At 38.7% G+C, this 24,414-nt stretch overlaps 1 protein-coding gene across 1 annotated transcript; it reads left to right on the forward strand.

Moving 5' to 3' along the window:
• Positions 1 to 5,699: 5,699 nt before the first annotated feature.
• Positions 5,700 to 7,207, forward strand: LOC110451452. Its single transcript, XM_021499482.1, has one exon. The coding sequence runs from the start codon at positions 6,025 to 6,027 to the stop codon at positions 6,919 to 6,921; it is 897 nt and encodes a 298-aa protein (XP_021355157.1). The 5' UTR covers positions 5,700 to 6,024; the 3' UTR covers positions 6,922 to 7,207.
• Positions 7,208 to 24,414: the final 17,207 nt, after the last annotated feature.

Genomic DNA, 24,414 nt, shown 5'->3' on the forward strand with positions numbered 1-24,414 from the left:
AGTCACTGAGCGATTGTTGTAATTTTTTGTAATAAGTGTTTTTAGCTTCTCTAACAAGGTCTACTATTTCATTTCTAGCCTTTCTGAAATTTTCCCGATTAATTGCAGTGTTGTTATTTACAGCTTTTATATGTAATCTATTTCTCTGTCTATTTTTTTGCCTTCTAATATTCCTCATCCAAGGTTTATCATTAGTGCGAACAGTTATAATTTTGGATAGTATACATTCTTCTATTTGATTATTTAGAATCTGTTAAAAATGTATTAAACTCATTCGAGTCAAGAGTATTTATTATTCATTTCATCAAAATCTGCATTGTCATAGTTTAATATAGTTTTCTGGTAGGATTTTTGCAGAGTGATCACTGCATATTGGTGTATTCGCTGTATTATGTTTTATAAGATTAATATTATTAGTGAATAAAATATCAATAGCAGTGGCAGTAGTTTGTGTTATCCTGGTAGGTTTATTAATTAGATTTGTAAAGTTATATTTTACCATAAGTCTATTTAAATGTTGGTTCGTAGGTATATTCAACATATTTACATTTATATCCCCAGTTATTATGATGTTAAGTGATGTGTTACATGCATTATCTAGAACATGGTCTAATTTATCCCAATATTCAACATTTGATGCAGGTCTATAAATACATCCTAATAATATTTTTTGCTTATTGAATAATACTTCAATCCATATCATTAATATATCTTCATGCTCAAGATCAATTCTTCTTTCAGTATGAAATGTGTCTTTGTAATCATATATAACCTGTATTATGATGCCTATGTCGGTATGCAACACGCGCATTCACATTTAACACCTACCAACGGNCTTTCTTCACAAAGTGCACAATAAATGTTCTTAGCCGCTGCACTAATAGTTAGAAATAATTTCTGAACACATAAAAATAATCAGTTCAACTTCTGATAATGAAGACTCTTTATATTATCCACTTGGAGGGTTAGATTGATTTTCGATGTATTTGTGTGTGCTCATATTTAATATTAATACGGATAATTGTCTTTGTTAAAACTTTATACCGAAATGATCCATTACGTCGCCTTACATACGACCGATATACTAGAGTGTTCATACTAACATGAATGCCATTACATAAATATTACAGAATAAGAAGGCATTCTCGCACTGATAAAAACAGAGCTTTTTTTGAATACCTCTTACGTAATACAAGAGTTATTTCTCATTTTCTAAGTTGTTATATGGTCTATTGTAATCCCAAGGTGATACATATCATTGTGATTGCACTAGGTTTAGCGATATGGAGACAATGGCAGCAGGAGATTCAGGATACCCTTAAGGATATTCCTACAAGACATGACTTAATCGCAATAAAGGAAGAAGAAGGTATGATAAAACGATGACACGTTGTTCAATTATAGATAAAATCCTAATACGTTATATAAAGCCTGCGGATCACGATCCTCTTTAATATCTGATAAAGGACAATTAAAAATGGTATCTCAGTTGTTAATAATGTTCGATAGTATCTCATAGACTATCCAACACTTACCTTAGAGTTGTCGTACAGAAACTGTCCTATAGAGTATCATACAAGAGCCTGACTACCCTACAGTTAATTGAGAGTATGATATAGGAGCTTGTCTACCCTACAATTAATTGAGAGAATCGTACAAAAGCCTGACTACCCTACAGTTAATTGAGATTATCGTACAAGAGCTTGTCTACCTACAGTTAATTGGGAGTATCGTACAAAAGCCTGACTACCCTCCAGTTAATTGAGAGTATGATATAGGAGCTTGTCTACCCTACAATTAATTGAGAGTATCGTACAAAAGCCTGACTACCCTACCGTTAATTGAGAGTATCGTACAAGAGCTTGTCTACCTACAGTTAATTGAGAGTACCGTACAAGAGCTTGTCTACCTACAGTTAATTGGGAGTATCGTACAAAAGCCTGACTACCCTCCAGTTAATTGAGAGTATGATATAGGAGCTTGTCTACCGTACAATTAATTGAGAGTATCGTACAAAAGCCCGACTACCCTACAGTTAATTGAGAGTATAGTACAAAAGCCTGACTATCCTACAGTTAATTGAGAGTATCGTACAAAAGCCTGACTACCCTACCGTTAATTGAGAGTATCGTACAAGAGCTTGTCTACCTACAGTTAATTGAGAGTACCGTACAAGAGCTTGTCTACCTACAGTTAATTGAGAGTACCGTACAAGAGCTTGTCTACCTACAGTTAATTGGGAGTATCGTACAAAAGCCTGACTACCCTACAGTTAATTGAGAGTATGATATAGGAGCTTGTCTACCCTACAATTAATTGAGAGTATCGTACAAACGCCTGACTACCCTACAGTTAATTGAGAGTATGATATAGGAGCTTGTCTACCCTACAATTAATTGAGAGTATCGTACAAACGCCTGACTACCCTACAGTTAATTGAGAGTATGATATAGGAGCTTGTCTACCCTACAATTAATTGAGAGTATCGTACAAAAGCCTGACTACCCTACAGTTAATTGAGATTATCGTACAAGAGCTTGTCTACCTACAGTTAATTGGGAGTATCGTACAAAAGCCTGACTACCCTACAGTTAATTGAGAGTATAGTACAAAAGCCTGACTATCCTACAGTTAATTGAGAGTATCGTACAAAAGCCTGACTACCCTAACGTTAATTGTGAGTATCGTACAAAAGCTTGTCTACCCTACAGTTAATTGAGAGTATCGTACAAGAGCTTGTCTACCCTACAGTTAATTGAGAGTATCGTATAAAAGCTTGACTTCCCTACAGTTAATTGAGAGTATCATACAAAAGCTTGTCTACCCTACTGTTAATTGTGAGTATTGTACAAGAGCTTGACTACCCTACAGTTAATTGAGAGTATCGTACAAAAGCCTGACGACCATACAGTTAATTGAGAGTATCGTACAAAAGCCTGACTACCCTACTGTCAATTGAGAGTATCGTACAAAAGCCTGACTACCCTACCGTTAATTGAGTGTATCGTACAAAAGCCTGTCTACCCTACAGTTAATTGAGAGTATCGTACAAAAGCCTGACTACCCTACAGTTAATTGAGAGTATCGTACAAAAGCCTGACTACCCTACAGTTAATTGAGAGTATCGTACAAAAGCCTGACTACCCTACAGTTAATTGAGAGTATCGTACAAAAGCCTGACTACCCTACAGTTAATTGAGAGTATCGTACAAAAGCCTGACTACCCTACAGTTAATTGAGAGTATCGTACAAAAGCCTGACTACCCTACAGTTAATTGAGAGTATCGTACAAAAGCCTGACTACCCTACAGTTAATTGAGAGTATCGTACAAAAGCCTGACTACCCTACAGTTAATTGAGAGTATCGTACAAAAGCTTGTCTACCCTACAGTTAATTGAGTGTCGTTCAAGAGCTTGTCTACCCTACTGTTAATTGAGAGTATCATACAAAAGCTTGTCTACCCTACTGTTAATTAAGAGTGTCGTTCAAGAGCTTGTCTACCCTACTGTTAATTGAGAGTATCATACAAAAGCTTGACTACCCTACTGTTAATTGAGAGTATCGTACAAAAGCCTGACTAACCTACAGTTAATTGAGAGTGTCGTACAAGAGCTTGTCTACCTACAGTTAATTGAGAGTACCGTACAAGAGCTTGTCTACCTACAGTTAATTGAGAGTGTCGTACAAAAGCTTGTCTACCCTACAGTTAATTGAGAGTATCGTACAAGAGCTTGTCTACCCTACAGTTAATTGAGAGTATCGTATAAAAGCTTGACTTCCCTACAGTTAATTGAGAGTATCATACAAAAGCTTGTCTACCCTACTGTTAATTGTGAGTATTGTACAAGAGCCTGACTACCCTACAGTTAATTGAGAGTATCGTACAAAAGCCTGACTACCCTACAGTTAATTGAGTGTATCGTACAAAAGCCTGTCTACCCTACAGTTAATTGAGAGTATCGTACAAAAGCCTGACTACCCTACAGTTAATTGAGAGTATCGTACAAAAGCCTGACTACCCTACAGTTAATTGAGAGTATCGTACAAAAGCCTGACTACCCTACAGTTAATTGAGAGTATCGTACAAAAGCCTGACTACCCTACAGTTAATTGAGAGTATCGTACAAAAGCCTGACTACCCTACAGTTAATTGAGAGTATCGTACAAAAGCCTGACTACCCTACAGTTAATTGAGAGTATCGTACAAAAGCCTGACTACCCTACAGTTAATTGAGAGTATCGTACAAAAGCCTGACTACCCTACAGTTAATTGAGAGTATCGTACAAAAGCTTGTCTACCCTACAGTTAATTGAGTGTCGTTCAAGAGCTTGTCTACCCTACTGTTAATTGAGAGTATCATACAAAAGCTTGTCTACCCTACTGTTAATTAAGAGTGTCGTTCAAGAGCTTGTCTACCCTACTGTTAATTGAGAGTATCATACAAAAGCTTGACTACCCTACTGTTAATTGAGAGTATCGTACAAAAGCCTGACTAACCTACAGTTAATTGAGAGTGTCGTACAAGAGCTTGTCTACCTACAGTTAATTGAGAGTACCGTACAAGAGCTTGTCTACCTACAGTTAATTGAGAGTGTCGTACAAAAGCTTGTCTACCCTACAGTTAATTGAGAGTATCGTACAAGAGCTTGTCTACCCTACAGTTAATTGAGAGTATCGTATAAAAGCTTGACTTCCCTACAGTTAATTGAGAGTATCATACAAAAGCTTGTCTACCCTACTGTTAATTGTGAGTATTGTACAAGAGCTTGACTACCCTACAATTAATTGAGAGTATCGTACAAAAGCCTGACTACCCTACTGTCAATTGAGAGTATCGTACAAAAGCCTGACTACCCTAACGTTAATTGAGAGTATCGTACAAAAGCCTGACTACCCTTCTGTTAATTGAGAGTATCGGACAAGAGCTTGTCTACCCTACAGTTAATTTCTCGTATAATTAACAATCTAGTGTGTCTTAATTATAGCTTTCCTATTCGTTATTTTTGTTATTCAGACTAAATTCTTCCAACACACTGTTTAGGTAAGGCACATGGAAAAAAATATATGAGAAGTTTCTTTCATACAGCTGTTTGTAACGAAAACTCATTTCACTCCTGTCATGACCTTAAATGGTCATATCGGTATGAATGTTGTCACGTATTAATGCCTTAATAATTCGGCAAGACATTGTAAGGATAGATTTATTGTTTTTTTGACAGAAACATTTTCTTAGATTTATGAATTAAAGTACAATGCAATAAATAAATTAACATTCATTAATCGAATGTACATTGTTCCACAGAAAGACTCCGTACACGTCTGTGCCTAGCGATCAGTACCATTGTCCTACTGGTGGGCGCTGTACTCGTCCAAATAGGCCGTTCGACCCTCATTGCTGAGACTACAGAAGGAAAATGTAATGTGTCATTCTTCAATAGATTCATAAAAATACTTACATTATACTTCTTGTTTACAGACGAATTCTTTATTGTCATTTCGTGTAAGAAAAAGCCACTTCATCAGTATCCAATCAACGCTTGTAAAAGACGTATTGTTTTGCTTCCGCCTCTAGAATTTTACGGAACTCTTTGATCCCCTTCCTTGCCGCTCTTGGTATTGTATTTTCGTATCGAGTTTGAAGATATAGTGTAGTTAAACTTGCTAAACGTCTGTGTCTCTTGCGTTTTTTAGGTGAAAACCAGCACGATGTTCACAACACGTATGCTCTCGGGACCCTAGGTAATAGCTGGTTCCACAATCACACAGATCTCCAGCTGTTTTCCGGACGGGAGGGATGGGTGTTTCTCCAGTATCCCATTGAGTATAATATGTCTATTTTTCCGGGAAATAACAGATACTCACTTCTAGACAAGGACGCTGCCAAACTGCAATTAGATGAATCTTTACACAGCATTAACATAAAGTCTGCGACCGAATATCTTTATTTATACATTACGGAAACCAGAGTGATGCCACTTTCGCCATACCTGCGGACAAGTGTTCGCATGACTACATTATACCTATGCAAATCTTTGGTGATACATCGATGGGCAAAATAAGCTTGTTCCCACCACATGACGACTCGAAAGTAACAATAACATTTAGACAAGTTTCGGGATTAGTTAGTTTCAAGAATAGACTGTACAAATCGGGTGAGTATGTATCTGTATTTATTCCGAGACGAAAGATATTGACAATTGCACATAGCGTTAGTTTAGCAGGTACAACGATCCACTCAACAGTACCAGTATGTGTGATGTCAGGGACAGGGTATAAAGCTGACGAACCCAAGTGTAAATCTGTCATCACCACAGTTCTTCCTTCAACTCAACTATCACGGTCTTTTATCGTACCAAACGTTGTCAGTGCGTGGAGTCTGGTACAACTGTTGTCCATCAAGGACAAGAACAGTGCTGTGCTAGACCACAACGGCAGCAGGGAGCAGAGGATTTTAAAAGCGTGTGAGCCGTACGACAGACACATTGGACTCAAGCCAATGGTAATCACCAGTGACCATGACTTGGTCGTTACTGTACTAGCCAGACCTACCAAGCCAAATCCCTTTTTACTGTGGATAGTAGGCATAGATCAGTATCGATCGAGCTACCAATTCTATATACCGTACTACACAAACAATTTCATTCATGAGCTGTATGTTATTTGTAAAACAAATCTGAAGGATGAACTACGATTAAACAATGAGTTAATATATCCTACACCGGACTCCAAACAAGAAGTTCGTGTCGGAAGTGAAGTGTACGAAGGTTTCCGCCTGAGCGTCCTTTGTCGTACTACCTATGTAATGGAACATAAAAGCATGGGAACGTTTGGACTTTATATCTTCGGATATCCTGAATATGCCGAAGAAGATTCCCGGTACGCGTCATACGGATACCCTGCAGGAATGGTTCTTCACTAACATACCAGTGATCGATTGTTTACTATGAATGTAAATCGCCAGATCCCCTCCACTACTTAATTACTAAACACCCGTCCAATACATTATAGTTTCGAAATGATATTATCTTCATTATAAATGAAATCAAAGTTTTAAAAAATCTCCCAAGTGTGTTCGTACAGCACGTTAATTTAATCCAGTTAAGGTATTGTTTATATAGATCTGGTCTGTTATAAAGTTAGTAAATTTCTTAAGTATCTCTTACCCTACCTAGAACGCATCCTCGATATCAAGGGGTTACGCTCACTTTCGCTCGCTGCACCCCTGGAATCAAACTTGATATCCAGGGGTTACCCTCACTTTCGCTCTCTGCACACCTGGAATCGAACTTGATATCCAGGGTTGCGTAATCCCTGGATATCGAGGATGCCTAGAACGCAGATAATCTACTTTCTCCCACAATCGCTTTAAGTTTCCTCCATCCTGACTCATTGGATAAACCTGGTAGAAGTCGGGGTTTTGTTCTGTTAGTGTGTCTTGATTTGATTGTTAAGTTGTAGGCATCTGATATCACGAAGCAAACGCTTTGATTCGAATCCGTCCGAGTGCATAGTTTTCTGTGGTTTTTTGTGTGTTTTATTTTTTATTTTTACTATTGCATGTATACCTGATAGTTTTGAGCAAAATCCATCTGTGTATATTGGCAAAATCAACTTAAGTTTCGTTTGTATCAATAATAATTATAAACTAAAAAGAAGAAGAAAAATTACGTATAAATTCCATCTGTTGTTTCTGATCATGAAATCCAAACGTGATATATTGTTCTAAGCATTATTGTGAGCTGAATAGGTTTATAAATAAAAAAAAAAGAGTTTATGGTCCCTAATTTCGACTGATTCATTATTTTCTCGTTAACGAGACGGTAACCTTTTTTTATTTTCTACATGGTTCAATAGCTTAACATATGATTAACTTTAATTCTTCATCAGCTGCAATGTAACAACACTTTTCATTGGTTAATAACTTAATGTTATTGAACGATAGCCGATGTGTTTTCAGAATAATAGCGCGTGTGAGCTGTCTTTTCCTAGGTGGGACATGAAAAGGTTTCCTTTTCTCACACACTTCACAAGTGTATTCCCGTTTAAGATAAACCTGTCTTTACCTACCTATGGAGAGACCGCTCACACGTGCTATTATTGTGAAAACATCAAATGTTCGCATAGCTTCGTTAATAATTGACACATTGGTCGCCCTACATGAAATATCAGAAACAACGTCCTTTCCATTTTCTGAACACTCCAACCAAACATAAGTTGTTCACAATGTCTAGATTGTCAATAGATAGAACACACTTCATTCTGAATTGATTTAAAATCATATTACAGTAAAAAGGACATTATTAACGTCCTTTCCAAAAACAAATATAAGGTTCAACATTTAACAAATTTAAACAAGGGTCATCAATGAAAATTACATGTTAATTTGGTAACATTGTTCTCCGAGTGTGTTGGGATTTAATGTTTCTTCTTTTTCCGAATGTAAACATTTCTTGACGTGAATCCTGAGTTTTACCGATAGGAAAAAAGAGTAAAGTGGACACCAACATCAAAGCTGCTGTACAGTCATCAGCATGGTTTGGGAACAACTCGTTATTCTAAAAGTATAACCTTTACACTTTCAATCTGCTCTCAACAACCACTTTGGTGGAAAAACTTATTATACAGTAACTATTCATGAGATATCGGAATCTCGATCATGAATGATTAGTATCCTCCTTTTTACTATATATCATATAAGGACCTCTAACAGTAACATACGACCCTCCTCCTTTAAAGTAGATAACTTGATCATGTAATTACGAGTTCGAGTTAGCGGTTTCCTACTGTAATCATGGTGTAAGTCCTCTGTTTCAGTATACGTCTATCGACATGTATCTCTGCTGTATTTAATATACTTTCTAACGAATACACACGATGAAGGAAGGGGTGAAACGAGGGATCGGAGGAGAGGTGGTCTGGTTACGATAGATGTCCACTGGTTGGTTTCAAACCCTTTTGTTGATTTTGTTATGACTGTTACAGTGTAAGCTCAATTATGCTGTTGATATATGTTTGGAATGGGAGATCTGTATCTCCCCCTAGAGGAGTAATGAGACAGGGGACTTGCTGAATGTTTTGAAGATACGCGCATTTCATTACTATCACCATCATGACAGGTAAGTAAGAAACAGATGACCAAAAGTAGTATATCACTTTTAAGATATCTTCATTTACGTCTAATTTGTGCTAGAAGGGCCAAAAGATATCAGTTACCGGCATTATTCGTTAAAATGTTTGGTACAAATGATACTTGCATGATATTAATTTAATGAAAACGCTACTGCACAGTATTAACAACGTTATTGTGGTAGGATAAATGAATAGGTTAAATCATTCAGAATTATTCTGATACAATACAACCGTAGTTTAGTTACATTACATCATAGTTATCCCCTCATCATGGCCATACGATCATCATCATCATCACACAATGAGTACCTACAGCAGCACGACTCACAATTGATGTTGCTATCAGTGCTATTCGTATCAATATCAACCGAATTAATAACACTATCATTTTAACTCAGGATCACCAATCTGTACAAAACAAATGTCATCATTTACAAAGTCATTTAGCTCAGCACATCACCAGCACCCTCACTTTTACCATTATCGATATCATGCTAATATAAATGTCATTAACACTGCCACTAAACCACACTTCATCATCATTCATTTTCATAATGAGGAAGATCAGCATAACATTTTTTCTTTTAAATATCCTGTTACATGTGTACAAAGTTTGCGACTAACACACAACATCGTGTTTTATTTTTATACATATAACTACATGTACACTTGATTACAGAACCAAGGCATACACTGCACTTTATCTAAAAAAGAAAAACATCGACAAATACACCCAATTGTTTAAGTTTTCACTCACACACACACCTACACTCTATCAACAAAAAGAATCCCTGCAATTGCTATATCTCATGTATATAATATTGTTGAAAAAGGAAGGAAAGAGAAAGATAGATAACAGATACAGGGATGTTGACTTATATTCATATAGTACTTAAAAATATATTACTTTACAGAATCAGCAAAATATATTGCCAGAGTACTGTACTAATTTTTATATAACATATTTGAAATATTCAATACATAAACAGTGTGTATATGTGTGTTAGTTTGTGTATATAATTATAAGTACACTTATATTTAACATTAGTCCACACGCTTTATCAGCCGCATCCATTTTCCCCAGTATGTTGTAAATCTCTGCATATAGTATTCACCTTGTAACGTGGTCGGGTCTATCTCTATCAAGGCCTATGATTTGTAGTAAGATAGCCAACCCTTCACCCTTGGTCAATAGGGTCTCTTCTTAGCCCCTGGTCAATGGGGTCGCTTCCGCCTCTGGTAAGCAAGGCTACTCTAAACTGGATACTACTTTGAACCCACTCAGTGACAGTGAACAAACGCCAAATGAACAGTTCTATAATGTTTATTTATATACATAGGAGTACTGGAGCCATACGAGCATGACAGTTGCAAGGTTAATACAAGTCCATATCAACGTATCTCACTCTTGTTCTGTACAACTTCCAATATAGCTCAGTTTCACTATTATTCTGACTTATAAAGTAAATCTGACATATAGATATCAACAATAAACCTTATTTGTTTCAATTCTAGCAGTAGGAATTATATCTGACTGAAGTTCGTTACGGTTTCTAATGTAAACATTGACCTACATTTTATACGACTTTGACGTCACTTTACCATAAGCGATTACAGGGAAATCCCTTCTAAAAATAGTTTGATAGATAGATTAAATGACAATAGGCTATATCCCTAGGAAAAATAGGAAGTGAATCACGCTCGAACCTGGTAAGCGGTTCCGAGATCTTAAAACCGTGTGTACTCACCGGCTGCTGAGTCGTGACTGCCGATGTTTAGCAATAGTCCCGAAAATAACGGGACACCGTCCCGAGAAATTCACGTGCCGGGACTCTAATATGATTGGTTGACATGCACACAATGTGAAAATGTAAACTTCCGGCCTCGGACATGCGCACTGCATTACCGGAGAACAACATGTTGTCGAAATTAAACATATGAACAAGATCGACTGAAAATGACAAACTACACGACTAAATGACGACTGACCAGGTAATCCTTATAGATGCGACTAAACTATGATATATGTAAATGTTTAATTACCGCGATTCTCATTGACAACTATTATAAAGTACGTTATTATTGGAAACTAAAATGCTAGACGCACGTCTAAAATCGCCATGTGTCGGTAGTACTAAAGTCCGATTTAACAGAACGAGCCAACGATGCTGGGGAACACAATAACAATTAAAGATGGTCCTGAATATAAACAACGTTAACATAGTGGCGTTACATTACTCCCGTCACACTTGAATGTCCGCCCCGGACATTACACCTTTACAATAATACTTATGTTGAAAGATGAATAAATATAATTATGAACAATTAACCTCACATATATTGTTTGAATACTATGACACATTCTCACTAGAGCAAACAATGCAAAAATAACATAGCCCTCACTTATTAAAAACTCTCAACTATATGCACTTAACAATGTTAATTCTTTTGAATGGTATGTGCACAGTTACCATGTGTATCTAAAAATTTGACATGCTGACTGTATTTAACAGCAGATAAATTCAAACATTGGAACTCATATATATATTTAACTTGCAATTTCTAAAAAAAAAAAAAACTTACTTACTCGATACATCCAATATATTATAATAAACTTTGAAGTACACGTTTCGCATAATTTCATACTATTCACATTATCTACATTATGCATGAACTATTGTACCTTATTCACATCCATTTACCATATATACATGGTATACTTTCACCCAAGTACACACCATACTATATTCTGTATATTACAACTGTTATATAATTCTCCTCTTGATAATTGACTTTACCTAATCTGTGTTTCGCTTAAAGTAAACAAACTTTTAACAAGATTTCCAAACATTCTATACTAAATTCATTAGACTAGAATAGATAATAACTTTGTTCTTGAAATTAAATTAACGAAGTAAAGTAATACATATTAAAATGCTTTAGAATATGGACAAGCTGCCACAAATATATTTTTATATTTGAATTATTATGATAATTATTGTTTAAACCTACATGTAATATTTTTTTTTTTATATATACCTATAAATTAAAATCAGTTTGTCTGAGTGGCACACTCCCGCGTCTTTCTACACTCTGGATCCCGTGTCCAGTAATCCACCAGGCTATACCGGGTCCCGTCGGGCATCACCGCCGTCTCCTCCCGTCGGACTCCCAGGTAGCCAACTGGCAGGAAGTGCCTTTTAAATTTTCTGCCCGTCCTCCTGACTGCCGTGCGGGTCGCCCTCAACAGCTGGGCTGTGTGGCCCTCCATTATAGAGCTGGGAGCACCAAAAAAAAAATATCTTGGGTCGTCTGCCAGGAAGTCCATGCTGCATGCCCCAGCCCTTCCTTCCTGTTCGGTCACAGGACCTACCCCATCTTGCTCGGTCACCACCTTGTTTGATCCCTTTGGCAACTTGACAGCTGTTATCCTACTGTCCTCTATTGGAGCTGGCAGATCCAATGAGGTAACAACTGCCGTAGTCTGGGGCTGTTGAGCCCCCTCAGACGCTGTCTGGCTCCACCCCATAGCCTCCGCAACCACCTGATGGAGCTCTGCCTCCTCCCCGATTGTGATCTCTGGGGAACCCTCCCACTCCGACATCAACGGCGACAGGGGTGGCGATGTCCACAGAAGTCTTTCTTGCGGTGGTGTGGCGGTAATCTTCCTAGGGGAGGGGAATGTAATTGTTGAACTGTCGAGGGGTCCATTGTTCCTCGACCTCGGTCTTTGGTGGGTTTTCATGTGATCTCTCAGCCGATGCCGCCTCGCCTTCGTCACCGAGTAATTGCATAAAGTGCAGCTCACTCTCTCCCCATGGTCATTCCTGACGTGGTGCTTCAGGCGTGCCTCAGAGAAGAATCTCCTCCCACAGTCATCGCACTTCACCATATCTTGGTCACTCTGGCTGACGTACTTGTTTCCCCTTGTAATTGTACATGGTGAACCTGGAACAAACAAACAGAAAACATCCTTGGTTCCCGGTTATACTGCATATACTGGTTAACGTATATACATGTGCAACTGATTGATCTCTATGGCCGCAGTACTCTATCAGAAGAGGGTACAAACCACCTCTTTACTTCGCCTTTATACGGTTTTAGTCTTCTCATGTTTACTGTTTTACTTTTGGCATGAGGTCCCCTCTTTATGCAGTACACTATATCTGATAGTTTTCTGGTTACGGTGTATGGGCCCTCCCAGGGTCTGGCTAGCTTTCTTTTTCCTCCGTAAGACTTGTATTCATATACCCACACCTGGTCCCCTACCTTAAATTGGGTGTCAGATGCCTTACTGTCATAATGTTTCTTTTGTCTGTCACTTGTCACCTTCATTTTATCTCTAGCCAGGTCATGTATTTTCCACATACGGTTGAGTAGGTCTTCTACAAAACTATGGTTGTCTGTAATGTTGTCTTGGTCAGATTGGTCTGAAGGCGGTCTCCCATACAGCAGGTCGACAGGGAGCTCCACCTCCCGTCCCAACATCATCATCGCAGGAGTTTCTCCCGTACTCTCCTGTACTGATGAACGGTAGGCATACATCACCAAGGGAAGAAATTCCTCCCAATCTTTCTGATTCCTATGGACGACTTTACTTAACATGTCCTGAATTGTGCGGTTCAAACGCTCCACTAACCCGTCGCCCTGTGGATGGTATGCAGTAGTACGCGTCTTGTCCATCCCTAGTCTATCACACAACTGTTGAAACAGATTTGATTCAAATTGTCTCCCTTGATCGGAATGTATTTGACGTGGTACACCATAACGCGATATAAATTCCTTAACCAGGATTTCTGCTACTGTGGAGGCTTCTTGATTAGGCATAGGATAAGCTTCTGCCCAGCGAGTGAAGTAGTCAGTGACAACTAACACATATCTGTTCCCTTTTGAGGTTTCAGGGAAATTAACCATGATGTCCAAGGCAATCCTCTCCATCGGTGCTCCAACTCGGTACTGGCTCATCTTTCCCCTTGTACTCTTACGCGGTTGCTTCCTAGCTTGGCATTCTGTACACTGCTCCACCCAACGACGCACCATCTGACTCAGACCTGCCCAATAGAAACGTTCTCGTATGCGGGCTAATGTCCTTGTGAGGCCCAAGTGTCCGGCCCCTACGTCATTATGTAGCTTTTGCATGACCTCCTTAGTCCATATTTTTGGTATAATAATTTGCCAAATCTCTTCATTTGTTTCTTCTTTTAACCAGATACGGTATAGTATCCCTTCTCGCAACTCAATACGGTTCCACTGAGCCCAGTAGGACTTCACCTCTCTGGACATAGGAGCTACCTCTTTCCATTTTGGACGCTGTCCAGCCCTTTTCCATTGCCAAACATACTTAAGTGAAGCATCCTCTTTCTGGTGCTCTAACAGTTCTTGTTGGGTTCGACCTTGAAACCATTCAAAAGTCTCCTTTGAACTTAAACTCATGATTTTGTTACTTTTCTCTTGTCTTTCAGGTTCCGGGACCTCCATCCTATGAGTCTCTTCCAGCTTCCTACAGAACTTACAATTATCACAGGATCTCCGAGACAATCCGTCAGCATTGGCGTGGACCCTACCTGGTCTATGCTGGATCTGATAGTTATAGGTATCTAGCACTTCGAGCCACCTGGCCAACTGTCCTTCAGGATTTTTGAATCTTCGTATCCAGTTCAGTGCACTATGGTCTGTACGAACTAGAAACTCGGATCCATACAAGTAGTGATGGAAGTGCTTAATTGCCTCTACCACAGCCAGAAGCTCCCTTCTTGTCACGCAATATTGCCTTTCTGTCTTAGACAGAGTTCGACTGAAATAACAGATAGGATGTTCTCCATCCTCTTGCTGCTGGGAAAGAACTCCTCCGATTCCAAATCCACTAGCGTCGGTATCCAATACAAATGGTCTCTTTGCATCTGGATACACCAGTACAGGGGAGGTAACCAAAGCCTTTTTCAACTGGTTAAAGGCTTCCTGACACTCCTCAGACCAGACAAACTCCGACTCCTTTTCGGTCAGTTTATGAAGCGGCTTAGCTATTGCTGCAAAACCTTTGATGAACTTACGGTAGTAGCCCACGGTTCCCAGGAAACTACGTACTTCCTTTACACACCTAGGTTGAGGCCACGTATCGACCTTTTCTGTCTTTGCTGGATCTGGGGAAATTCCTTCCTCTTTAACCAGGTGTCCCAAGAATTTTACCTCTTTTTGCATAAGTTTACACTTCTTGGGAGATATTTTAAGACCCGCCTCCCCAATCTTACTCAAAATCTCATCAAGCCGTTCTAGATGTTGCTCGAAGGACTCTGCGAAGACTATTATGTCATCCACGTAAATCAAGCAAGAATGCCACTGCTCCTGACGAAGGACGCACTCCATGAGTCTCTCAAAGGTGGCTGCCGCATTACACAGGCCAAACGGCATGCACTGAAACTCATAAAGTCCACTAGTGGTGACAAAAGCCGTCTTTTCTCTATCCTTGGGGTCAACTTCAACTTGCCAGTATCCACTTTGCAAGTCCAGCACTGAAAACCATTTAGAGCCTCTAAGTGTATCTAAGGAGTCATCTATCCTTGGGAGGGGGTATGAATCCTTCACTGTGACTTCGTTAAGCTTGCGATAGTCTATGCAGAAGCGCCATGAGTTATCAGCCTTTTTAACTAAGACAATTCCACTGGCCCATGGGGATTTAGATGGCGTAATAACCCCTGCTTTAAGCATTCGTTGTATCTCAGCCTCAGCATCTGCTCTTTTTGCTAGCGGTATCCGCCGGGGAGCTTGTTTGATAGGGTGAGCTTGTTCTGTTTTTATCCTGTGCTTCACTATTCCAGTCTTGCCTAGATCATCTTTATTTCTTGCAAACACCTGGCTATGTTTACGGAGTAATTTGGCCACCCTTTGTACTTGTTCCTTAGCAAGGTTATCCTTGCAACTATCTAATACTGGTTCCAAATGTGTAGGTAAATCACTGGTTGTCTGGTCACGCTCCTCTTCTTGGTGTCTCATGTGCCGGAGTCTCTTCCCTGGTATTGATGGATTCTCCTCAAAGAAATCTGTCACCTGGTCAGGGTTAATTGTTTCACACTGGGCAGTTACAGTTTTCTTGTGTATGATTTGTGGTTTATTGGTCAAATTCACCAAGCGAACCGGTACCATGGTTCCCCAGGTATCAAACACACATCGCCCCACTAGGATTCCTTGCTCGATAAGGGTTTTACTTCCTGTTTCTAATATGGCATTCCTTTCGACCGGATGATCACCTATGATTTCTGTGGGAACTATGACCTCAGTAGATGGTGGTATTACCACCTTCTCTGCCATCCTTATACGGAATACTTTTCTGGATCTCTGGCTTTCCAGATGGCAAGGTATTTCTCGTCCATTGAACATAATGGTTCCCTTCCCTATCTTTATTTCACTATCTTGTGCCCTCAGGAAATCGTAACCCAAAACAACTGGTACTTCAATGTCTGCCACGATCATCTTGCATGGTAACAGGTCTCCTTGTATCCTAAGGGGAAAGGTGGCTATCCCCAAAGGTGTCACCATCTTTCCGTCTGCCATCTTCAATTTTCCACAATCTACATCCAGAGCTGGCCTTGTCCCCTCTGGTAAACTCCTATACACTTGACTGTGTAGTACAGATATGGTCGCTCCTGTATCAACAAGACAGTCCACTGGTTTCTTGTAAAGTTGTGCCCATACAAATAATCCATCCTGACTTGTTCCTTTGCCTGTTATTTCAAATATGTTACTGGGTCCCTCTACACTTTTGTCTCCTCTGGCTGGGTCATGACCCTCTGACTCAGCCATTATTGGTTTAAAGGCAAGCTGTACATCTCCATAGATCTGGCATCCTGACCTTGAGCCTGGTTTTGCCTTTGTTTTTGTCCATATCCTCTTTGTCTTTGATCTTGGCCTCCGTTCCTTTCACTAGTTTCTTGATCCCTATTCCTCCGACATTCTCTGGCATAATGTCCGGATCTTTGACAATTGTAACAGGTTATTCCTGATTTACACTCCACCGATCTATGTCCTGGTTTCTTGCACTTGAAGCAAACAATGGCACCCTGGTCTTGAGTGGATTTTCCTTTCTTGTTTTCATCTTTAACTTTATTTTGCATGGTAAGGACTCTCCTTACCAGGTGTTCCATCTGATCATCCCTCTCCTCTAGGTTTTGGTCATGGGTTATCTCCCCCTGATCCTCCATTGTACTCTGTCTGAGATTATGGCGCTCAGAACGCCCTTTACTTCTCCCCACTTTAAACGCCTCATACTTCAGAGCTAAGTTCAATGCCTCATCAACGTTTTCTCCACTGCCTTGACACACAGCCCACTCCATCTCTTGGTCATTTAATGCATTCCTGAAGTATTTGTATCCCAAACTCTCCCTGACCTCATTAGGAGCTGTAGGGTACCCCAACCGGACTAAACGCTTCACGTCCTGAGCCAGTGACATCAATGACTCATTGCTTTTACGTCCTCTGGCTTCTACCTGTGCTCGATACATCTCACTTTGATTCTTGGGTTCAAATTTAGCAGTGAGGACAGGTACTAGCAAATCAAAGTTAGAGAGTTGTTCCGCCTTAAGGTCTCCAAGTATGCCACGAGCAGTTCCCGTCATGCACGAGGCCAATTTCAATGCCTTAACCTCCCTGGACCAATGGTTAATGGTGGACACTAGATTAAAGTGTGTGAGGTATTCTGTCCAGCTGCTCTTGCCATCATACTGGTCTGGTTTAGAAAAACCTGTCCTAGGTCCTGACATGCCCCCAGGGTCTGAGTGTCTTACTAGGCACATTTGTCTGTCTCCTCCCTCATGGGCTAAGTTTAGCCCCTGAGATGGTTCCCTTGGCTGCTGGTTTATCCCGTCCATGGTCCCTGTATCTAGGTTGGCATGAAACCTATTCTGTGCAGGTCTGTCATAGGGATGGTTGACTTGAGCATGACTGGAGAACTCTGGTCTCGAGTAATGTCCATACCCTTGGTTGTCATTCTGATCCTCCTGGTCTGAACAATTCCAATGTTTTCCTGGTGTATAGGGTTCCTCAGAGAATTCCGCTGGTTCCCCTGACTGGTTCCATGACTCTCCCTGTCTGTGACCTCTGTTATATTGTTGGTTTACCTTTGTTCCTTCATTTTCCATAACCTCAGGTCTTTCCGTTGTATTTAATGGTGGTCCTCTTTGACGTAGCCCTGGTCTAGAGCTCTGGTCTACCTCATGGTCTCTGAGGTTTATAAGGGTCTCCCTACAACGGTCCTTGTATGGTCCCAGATTCCTATTTAATGAATGCCTGGGTCCATCCTGGTACATTACGCTTTGGTCATGGCTTTGGGAGGTGATATTCTCTCCCCTCCCTGAAATGGGTCTCATTAGGTCCTCAAGTCCATTTTGTCTGCTTGTCATGGTCTCTAATCTCTCTAAGATATTTGATATGGTATTTTCTAAGGTCTGGAATTGGGAAACACTTACATAGTCTCCCTGGGTACTGTCTTGGTCATCATTGGTTTCATTTGTCTCGGTTTCAGGTACACTCTCCTCTGACTCATCCCTATATCTACTGGGTTTTCGTCTTACCCTTCTACTCTCAACTACATCATTAACTTCCCCCGCACCATTCCCACTGATCTCTACTATACCCTGATTTTGTTTCTGCATGTCTAAATCCCTACTGTCCCTATTTTTCCTAGAGTCTACCTCTGCCCTACGTTTCTTAGAATTCCTAGGCATTTTTATTTTATTTTAACTGTCACCGAGTGGTTCTTAAATAAACACTAACAGGATTCACACTGATCCCACCGCTGCCACCAATTGTAACGTGGTCGGGTCTATCTCTATCAAGGCCTATGATTTGTAGTAAGATAGCCAACCCTTCACCCTTGGTCAATAGGGTCTCTTCTTAGCCCCTGGTCAATGGGGTCTCTTCAGCCTCTGGTAAGCAAGGCTACTCTAAACTGGATACTACTTTGAACCCACTCAGTGACAGTGAACAAACGCCAAATGAACAGTTCTATAATGTTTATTTATATACATAGGAGTACTGGAGCCATACGAGCATGACAGTTGCAAGGTTAATACAAGTCCATATCAACGTATCTCACTCTTGTTCTGTACATATATACACTAAAACTTCCAATATAGCTCAGTTTCACTATTATTCTGACTTATAAAGTAAATCTGACATATAGATATCAACAATAAACCTTATTTGTTTCAATTCTAGCAGTAGGAATTATATCTGACTGAAGTTCGTTACGGTTTCTAATGTAAACATTGACCTACATTTTATACGACTTTGACGTCACTTTACCATAAGCGATTACAGGGAAATCCCTTCTAAAAATAGTTTGATAGATAGATTAAATGACAATAGGCTATATCCCTAGGAAAAATAGGAAGTGAATCACGCTCGAACCTGGTAAGCGGTTCCGAGATCTTAAAACCGTGTGTACTCACCGGCTGCTGAGTCGTGACTGCCGATGTTTAGCAATAGTCCCGAAAATAACGGGACACCGTCCCGAGAAATTCACGTGCCGGGACTCTAATATGATTGGTTGACATGCACACAATGTGAAAATGTAAACTTCCGGCCTCGGACATGCGCACTGCATTACCGGAGAACAACATGTTGTCGAAATTAAACATATGAACAAGATCGACTGAAAATGACAAACTACACGACTAAATGACGACTGACCAGGTAATCCTTATAGATGCGACTAAACTATGATATATGTAAATGTTTAATTACCGCGATTCTCATTGACAACTATTATAAAGTACGTTATTATTGGAAACTAAAATGCTAGACGCACGTCTAAAATCGCCATGTGTCGGTAGTACTAAAGTCCGATTTAACAGAACGAGCCAACGATGCTGGGGAACACAATAACAATTAAAGATGGTCCTGAATATAAACAACGTTAACATAGTGGCGTTACAACCTTTTCCAGTTGCAATATACGTTGTACAGAGTAATGGTCCTTGATTTAAAAAATAAGAGTGTTGTTATTCAACATTTTATTGTTACATCTAAAACTGTAAATGTATTGCTTAATTATTAAAAGTATTTCGTTATCGCTCTTATTAAATCGTTCTGTTTGTGTAAACAATTATAATATGAATGTGAGTTTATTGTATTGAAAAGGAATTAGCAATGCATCTTAAAGAGATTCAAAAATTTGCAGAAAAGACTGAACTTCCTGGTATTCCCATAATATATAGTGCACTATAGTTTCTTCGACTTGATTACAAAAAGTACATAGTGGATTATCTGAGATACCCACTTTAAAAAAAGAATTTGTTGTCAGTATATGATGTGGAATTCGAAACTGAAGCCATTGTACAAGTGTTGTATTAGAAGTAACTCTAGAAACGGGTTTGATCAGTAAGTCTCTGGTTTGAGGTATTCGTTTCCACATTTTACTTACATTGAAACCATATAGTATATTATATATATAATGACCAGTATACGGACAACAAGCCGGAAGCGACAGTACGTAGGTCCTGACCCACAGCTAGACAGTTATTTTATTTCAGTGTGACGACCCCCGGTCCTGTCCTGTCAGGTGACAAATCGTATTGATTACACCACTACAGGCAATATCAGTCAAGTCATCAGAAATCAATCACGGAATAAGATATTGTGTCCACAATTTACCCTTGAGCCAAAGTAAAATCTTGAATTAGTTCTGCATTGCAAGTACATAAATTATTTGCTTAGTTAAATTCTAAATTGGTTACCTATTGTGTTGAAATTGATGTGAACGCAGAATTCGTTCCTTAATCTTTCAAATCTTTGTTTATTGTTGAAGTTTCGGTGATTGCGGAGGACAGTGATACCATCCGAGTGACCTTCTGTTCTTAATTTTCTAAATCTGTAATATAAGCTCCGTACTAGTATGATCATTTGCCAAGGTAACTGCATGTAAGCGCTCGAACAGTCAGTAATTAACATATGATATAGTACCAAAACACGATATGCAGTTATATATATCACGTGGCATTTGTTATTATCAAAGCTTCCCAATTTTAAGACGCTAACGAACAAAAAATTCGCAGACAAGTTTCTTCACAATTTTGAAAATAAAATAAACCATAAAATTCTACCTAAACGTTTCACACGCGTCTGATTTTTGGTTTGTGTGTTTGGTTATTTTGTGGAAAGGTATTCAATATTCATCAAACTAATATTGATTCTGTATACAACTCATCTGATATGCGATACCGAAAAAAAAAGATAAAATTTAACCATAGCCAATGGAGAAAAAAATCGGCTTCAAGTTTGGACAAAGTTCTCCCCTAAATCGTTGAAAGTGAAATTTGAGTTATGTGTCACTTGAGAACAGAATCTGAATTTGACTGAAATACCTTGAAATAGGCCTACACGTAAATATGTACTTATTGCTGATAATGCACCATCACAAGCGAAGCACTTCGTAACCTAAGAACTTCCTAAATATGCTATTATTATAGGAAGAACTCACATATTTCATCGAGTCCCACTATTATATAGAGCTGTATATTCCCACATTTTGATTGGCCGAATTAGGTGTGCGCGACCTAGATTTTATGCAGAGTTGTTTCCCCATACCTTGTTGACGTACGCGTTATAGACCAATCAGATTCAATCGCAACATCCAGCCCTTTACACGACGCACATCCGTAGTCTGACATCTTACCGTGTACTCGTCGTCATTTTAAGAGATTTACCACAACAAGTAAGTTTATTTTCCATATTTAGGTGTAGAACTTGTCGAAAAGATAACTATGATCACATTCAACCAGATTTTACCAGCTATTGTTTACCCAAGCTTTTAATACCGGTACTAGTACACCTCCCTTACTGCCTTAGATTAGAACAGGCCTGTGTGCAACGTGTCACTTCATTCTGTCTTATTTTGATCGGTCAACTCCCTAAATCACATTGTTGATAATTAAGGCATTCAGTGTGTAAAAGACTGGGCTAATTGATTTGACGAATTAGTTGGGAATTATCCGATCTGGTGTTGTGGAAAGGTAAAATCTTACATTGGCCATGCCATATGTTTTACAAAACTGAATCGCCGTGACCGGCTACGAAGATTTTAATTTGACAATATTGACCGAGTTATAATGAATATTTGAGTGATATCATCACAGTAGAGTCTTAATTATTTTGTTATCTGTATGAAATTTAAGATTCTTCTCCATGGTGACTCTTGCCGTGTATCAAATTAAAACATTGTAGTACATTATTAATGTACTACTGGTTCACCCACAGGGGTTAGTTAAAAAATTATTTTAGATATCTGAAATTCTCTGATGCTACACTGGTATTTTAGACATTTGTAAAGAACGGTAATTCCCATGGTTCACGACTCTCGTTGAAGTAGGCAATAATTGTGATGCAATACATAAGTATTAAATAACACATTGCTTTGGTCGATCAATTTTTATTTTGTATATATTCACAAAATTTAGCGTAATTGTTTCTAAATAAGAATAGCCAAATCAACTTCTAAAGTTAGATAGCATAGTCATACCAAAGTAAGGTTTACATAGTTCTGTGTTATATGTATTTAACTTGTATAAATATATACATGTTGCATCATTTTCTCTTGTCTACAGACATGGATCAGGTAATGCAGATTGTAGAGCCTGCAAAGCAGTTTGCCAAGGACTCGATCAGATTGGTCAAAAGGTGTACAAAGCCAGATAGGAAAGGTAAACAAAATCTCTTTGGGTGTATATTTGGTTAGAAGTAATATAATGTGTACTTAACTAAACCAGATCCAGGGTTTTAAGTATATGAGTAGGTGAAATAAATTATTTGATGTTAGAAAAGAGAATGGTTAGATACATAATCCTTTACAGCTGTAATATTTAGATTTGTTGTATGCTTTGTATACATTGTACACTGTTTGAGATATAAAAGAGAAAAACAGCAATCAAATTTAATTTGGAAAATTGCAAATGAATTTTTTTTCTCTCGAAAAGTTCAATATTGAATACAATATTTTGAGTATGGAATTTTCTTCTAGGTTAGTTGGATTTTGGCAAACAAAATACCGGGTTATAGTTCAGACTTTACAAAAGTTATTGTACCGGACTGAAATAATGTTGAATAGCTTGCAAATCGATTCTGTTTTTTTCGTGAAAAAATCTTATTTTCAGTTTGTTTGTTTTTTTCTTAAAAGAAAAAGTCATGTAACGCTATAAAATATATGGATTTTATGAACAATATGTTATTAATAAACAAAATGATTGGGTAACAGCCATGGTCTACATTATTTCTCCTCACTTTTAGTACAACATGCAAATTTAGACAGAGTAAGCATCAAGTTATATTGAAAATTGAGATATGGTGAAAAATGAAGATGTGTCCCATGTATATTTCTCCTGTGAAGAGTATTGTAGTTTAAGCAATGTTGGTCACCTTTTGTATCCTAATGTTACAGAGTTCCAGAAGATTGCCATAGCCACAGCCATTGGGTTTGCTATCATGGGTTTCATTGGTTTCTTCGTTAAGTTGATACACATTCCCATCAACAACATCATTGTGTAAGTATCTCGGTGACTCTTTGTAAATGTGAACTTCTTTTTCATAAAAGGTAGCGTTTAGGTGAAATATTCACATGCAATAATACTATTGTTGGTTGGTAGGAAAAACTACTTTGATGTGATCGGTCTCACTTTATTTGACAACTAATAAATCCTTTAGACCTGTGCTTTGATTAATAGCATGCTTAGGTATTGATAGCCTACATGTTTCCAATCTTGTAGATAAGCTAGAGCTACAACAAAATGACTAGAATTTTAAAAAAAATGTGAAGAGTAGCTGCTATTGTTTCTGGAATTTTAGGTAGAAACGAACAACCAGTATATTTTTTGGTTTGAGAGTCATCAGTTAAACATTTACATATCATTATGGTGTGTTTACATTTAAATAGACCTTAAAGGACTCATTTTCCCCTTTTATCTTGTTTTTGTCAATAAGCGGAATTTTTAGGTCACCTGAGACAAAGTCTCAAGTGACCTATTGCGATCGCCTTTTGTCCGTCGTGCGTCCGTAAACAATTTACATTTTCGACTTCTTCTCCAAAACCCCTGAACAAATTTCAATGAAATTTTGCAGAGACCTTCCATGGACAAAGGTCAACAAAAATTGTTGCCGGTTTAGTCCTAAGCCCCCAGGGGCCTGAGTGGCGGGGCAAAAAAGGGTCAAATTGACTAAAATTTCAAAAATCTTCTTCTCAAGACCCAGATATGGTAGAATCAAATACTCTTCATAGATGGAAGGGTCTTAAGGTGCTTCA

This window comes from Mizuhopecten yessoensis, unplaced genomic scaffold (assembly GCF_002113885.1).
Source record: "Mizuhopecten yessoensis strain PY_sf001 unplaced genomic scaffold, ASM211388v2 scaffold649, whole genome shotgun sequence".
Classification (NCBI taxonomy): domain Eukaryota; kingdom Metazoa; phylum Mollusca; class Bivalvia; order Pectinida; family Pectinidae; genus Mizuhopecten; species Mizuhopecten yessoensis.

Bases quoted from the DNA above. Each gene is read 5' to 3' on its own strand.
- LOC110451452 (XM_021499482.1), top strand. From the start codon at position 6,025: ATGCAAATCTTTGGTGATACATCGATGGGCAAAATAAGCTTGTTCCCA.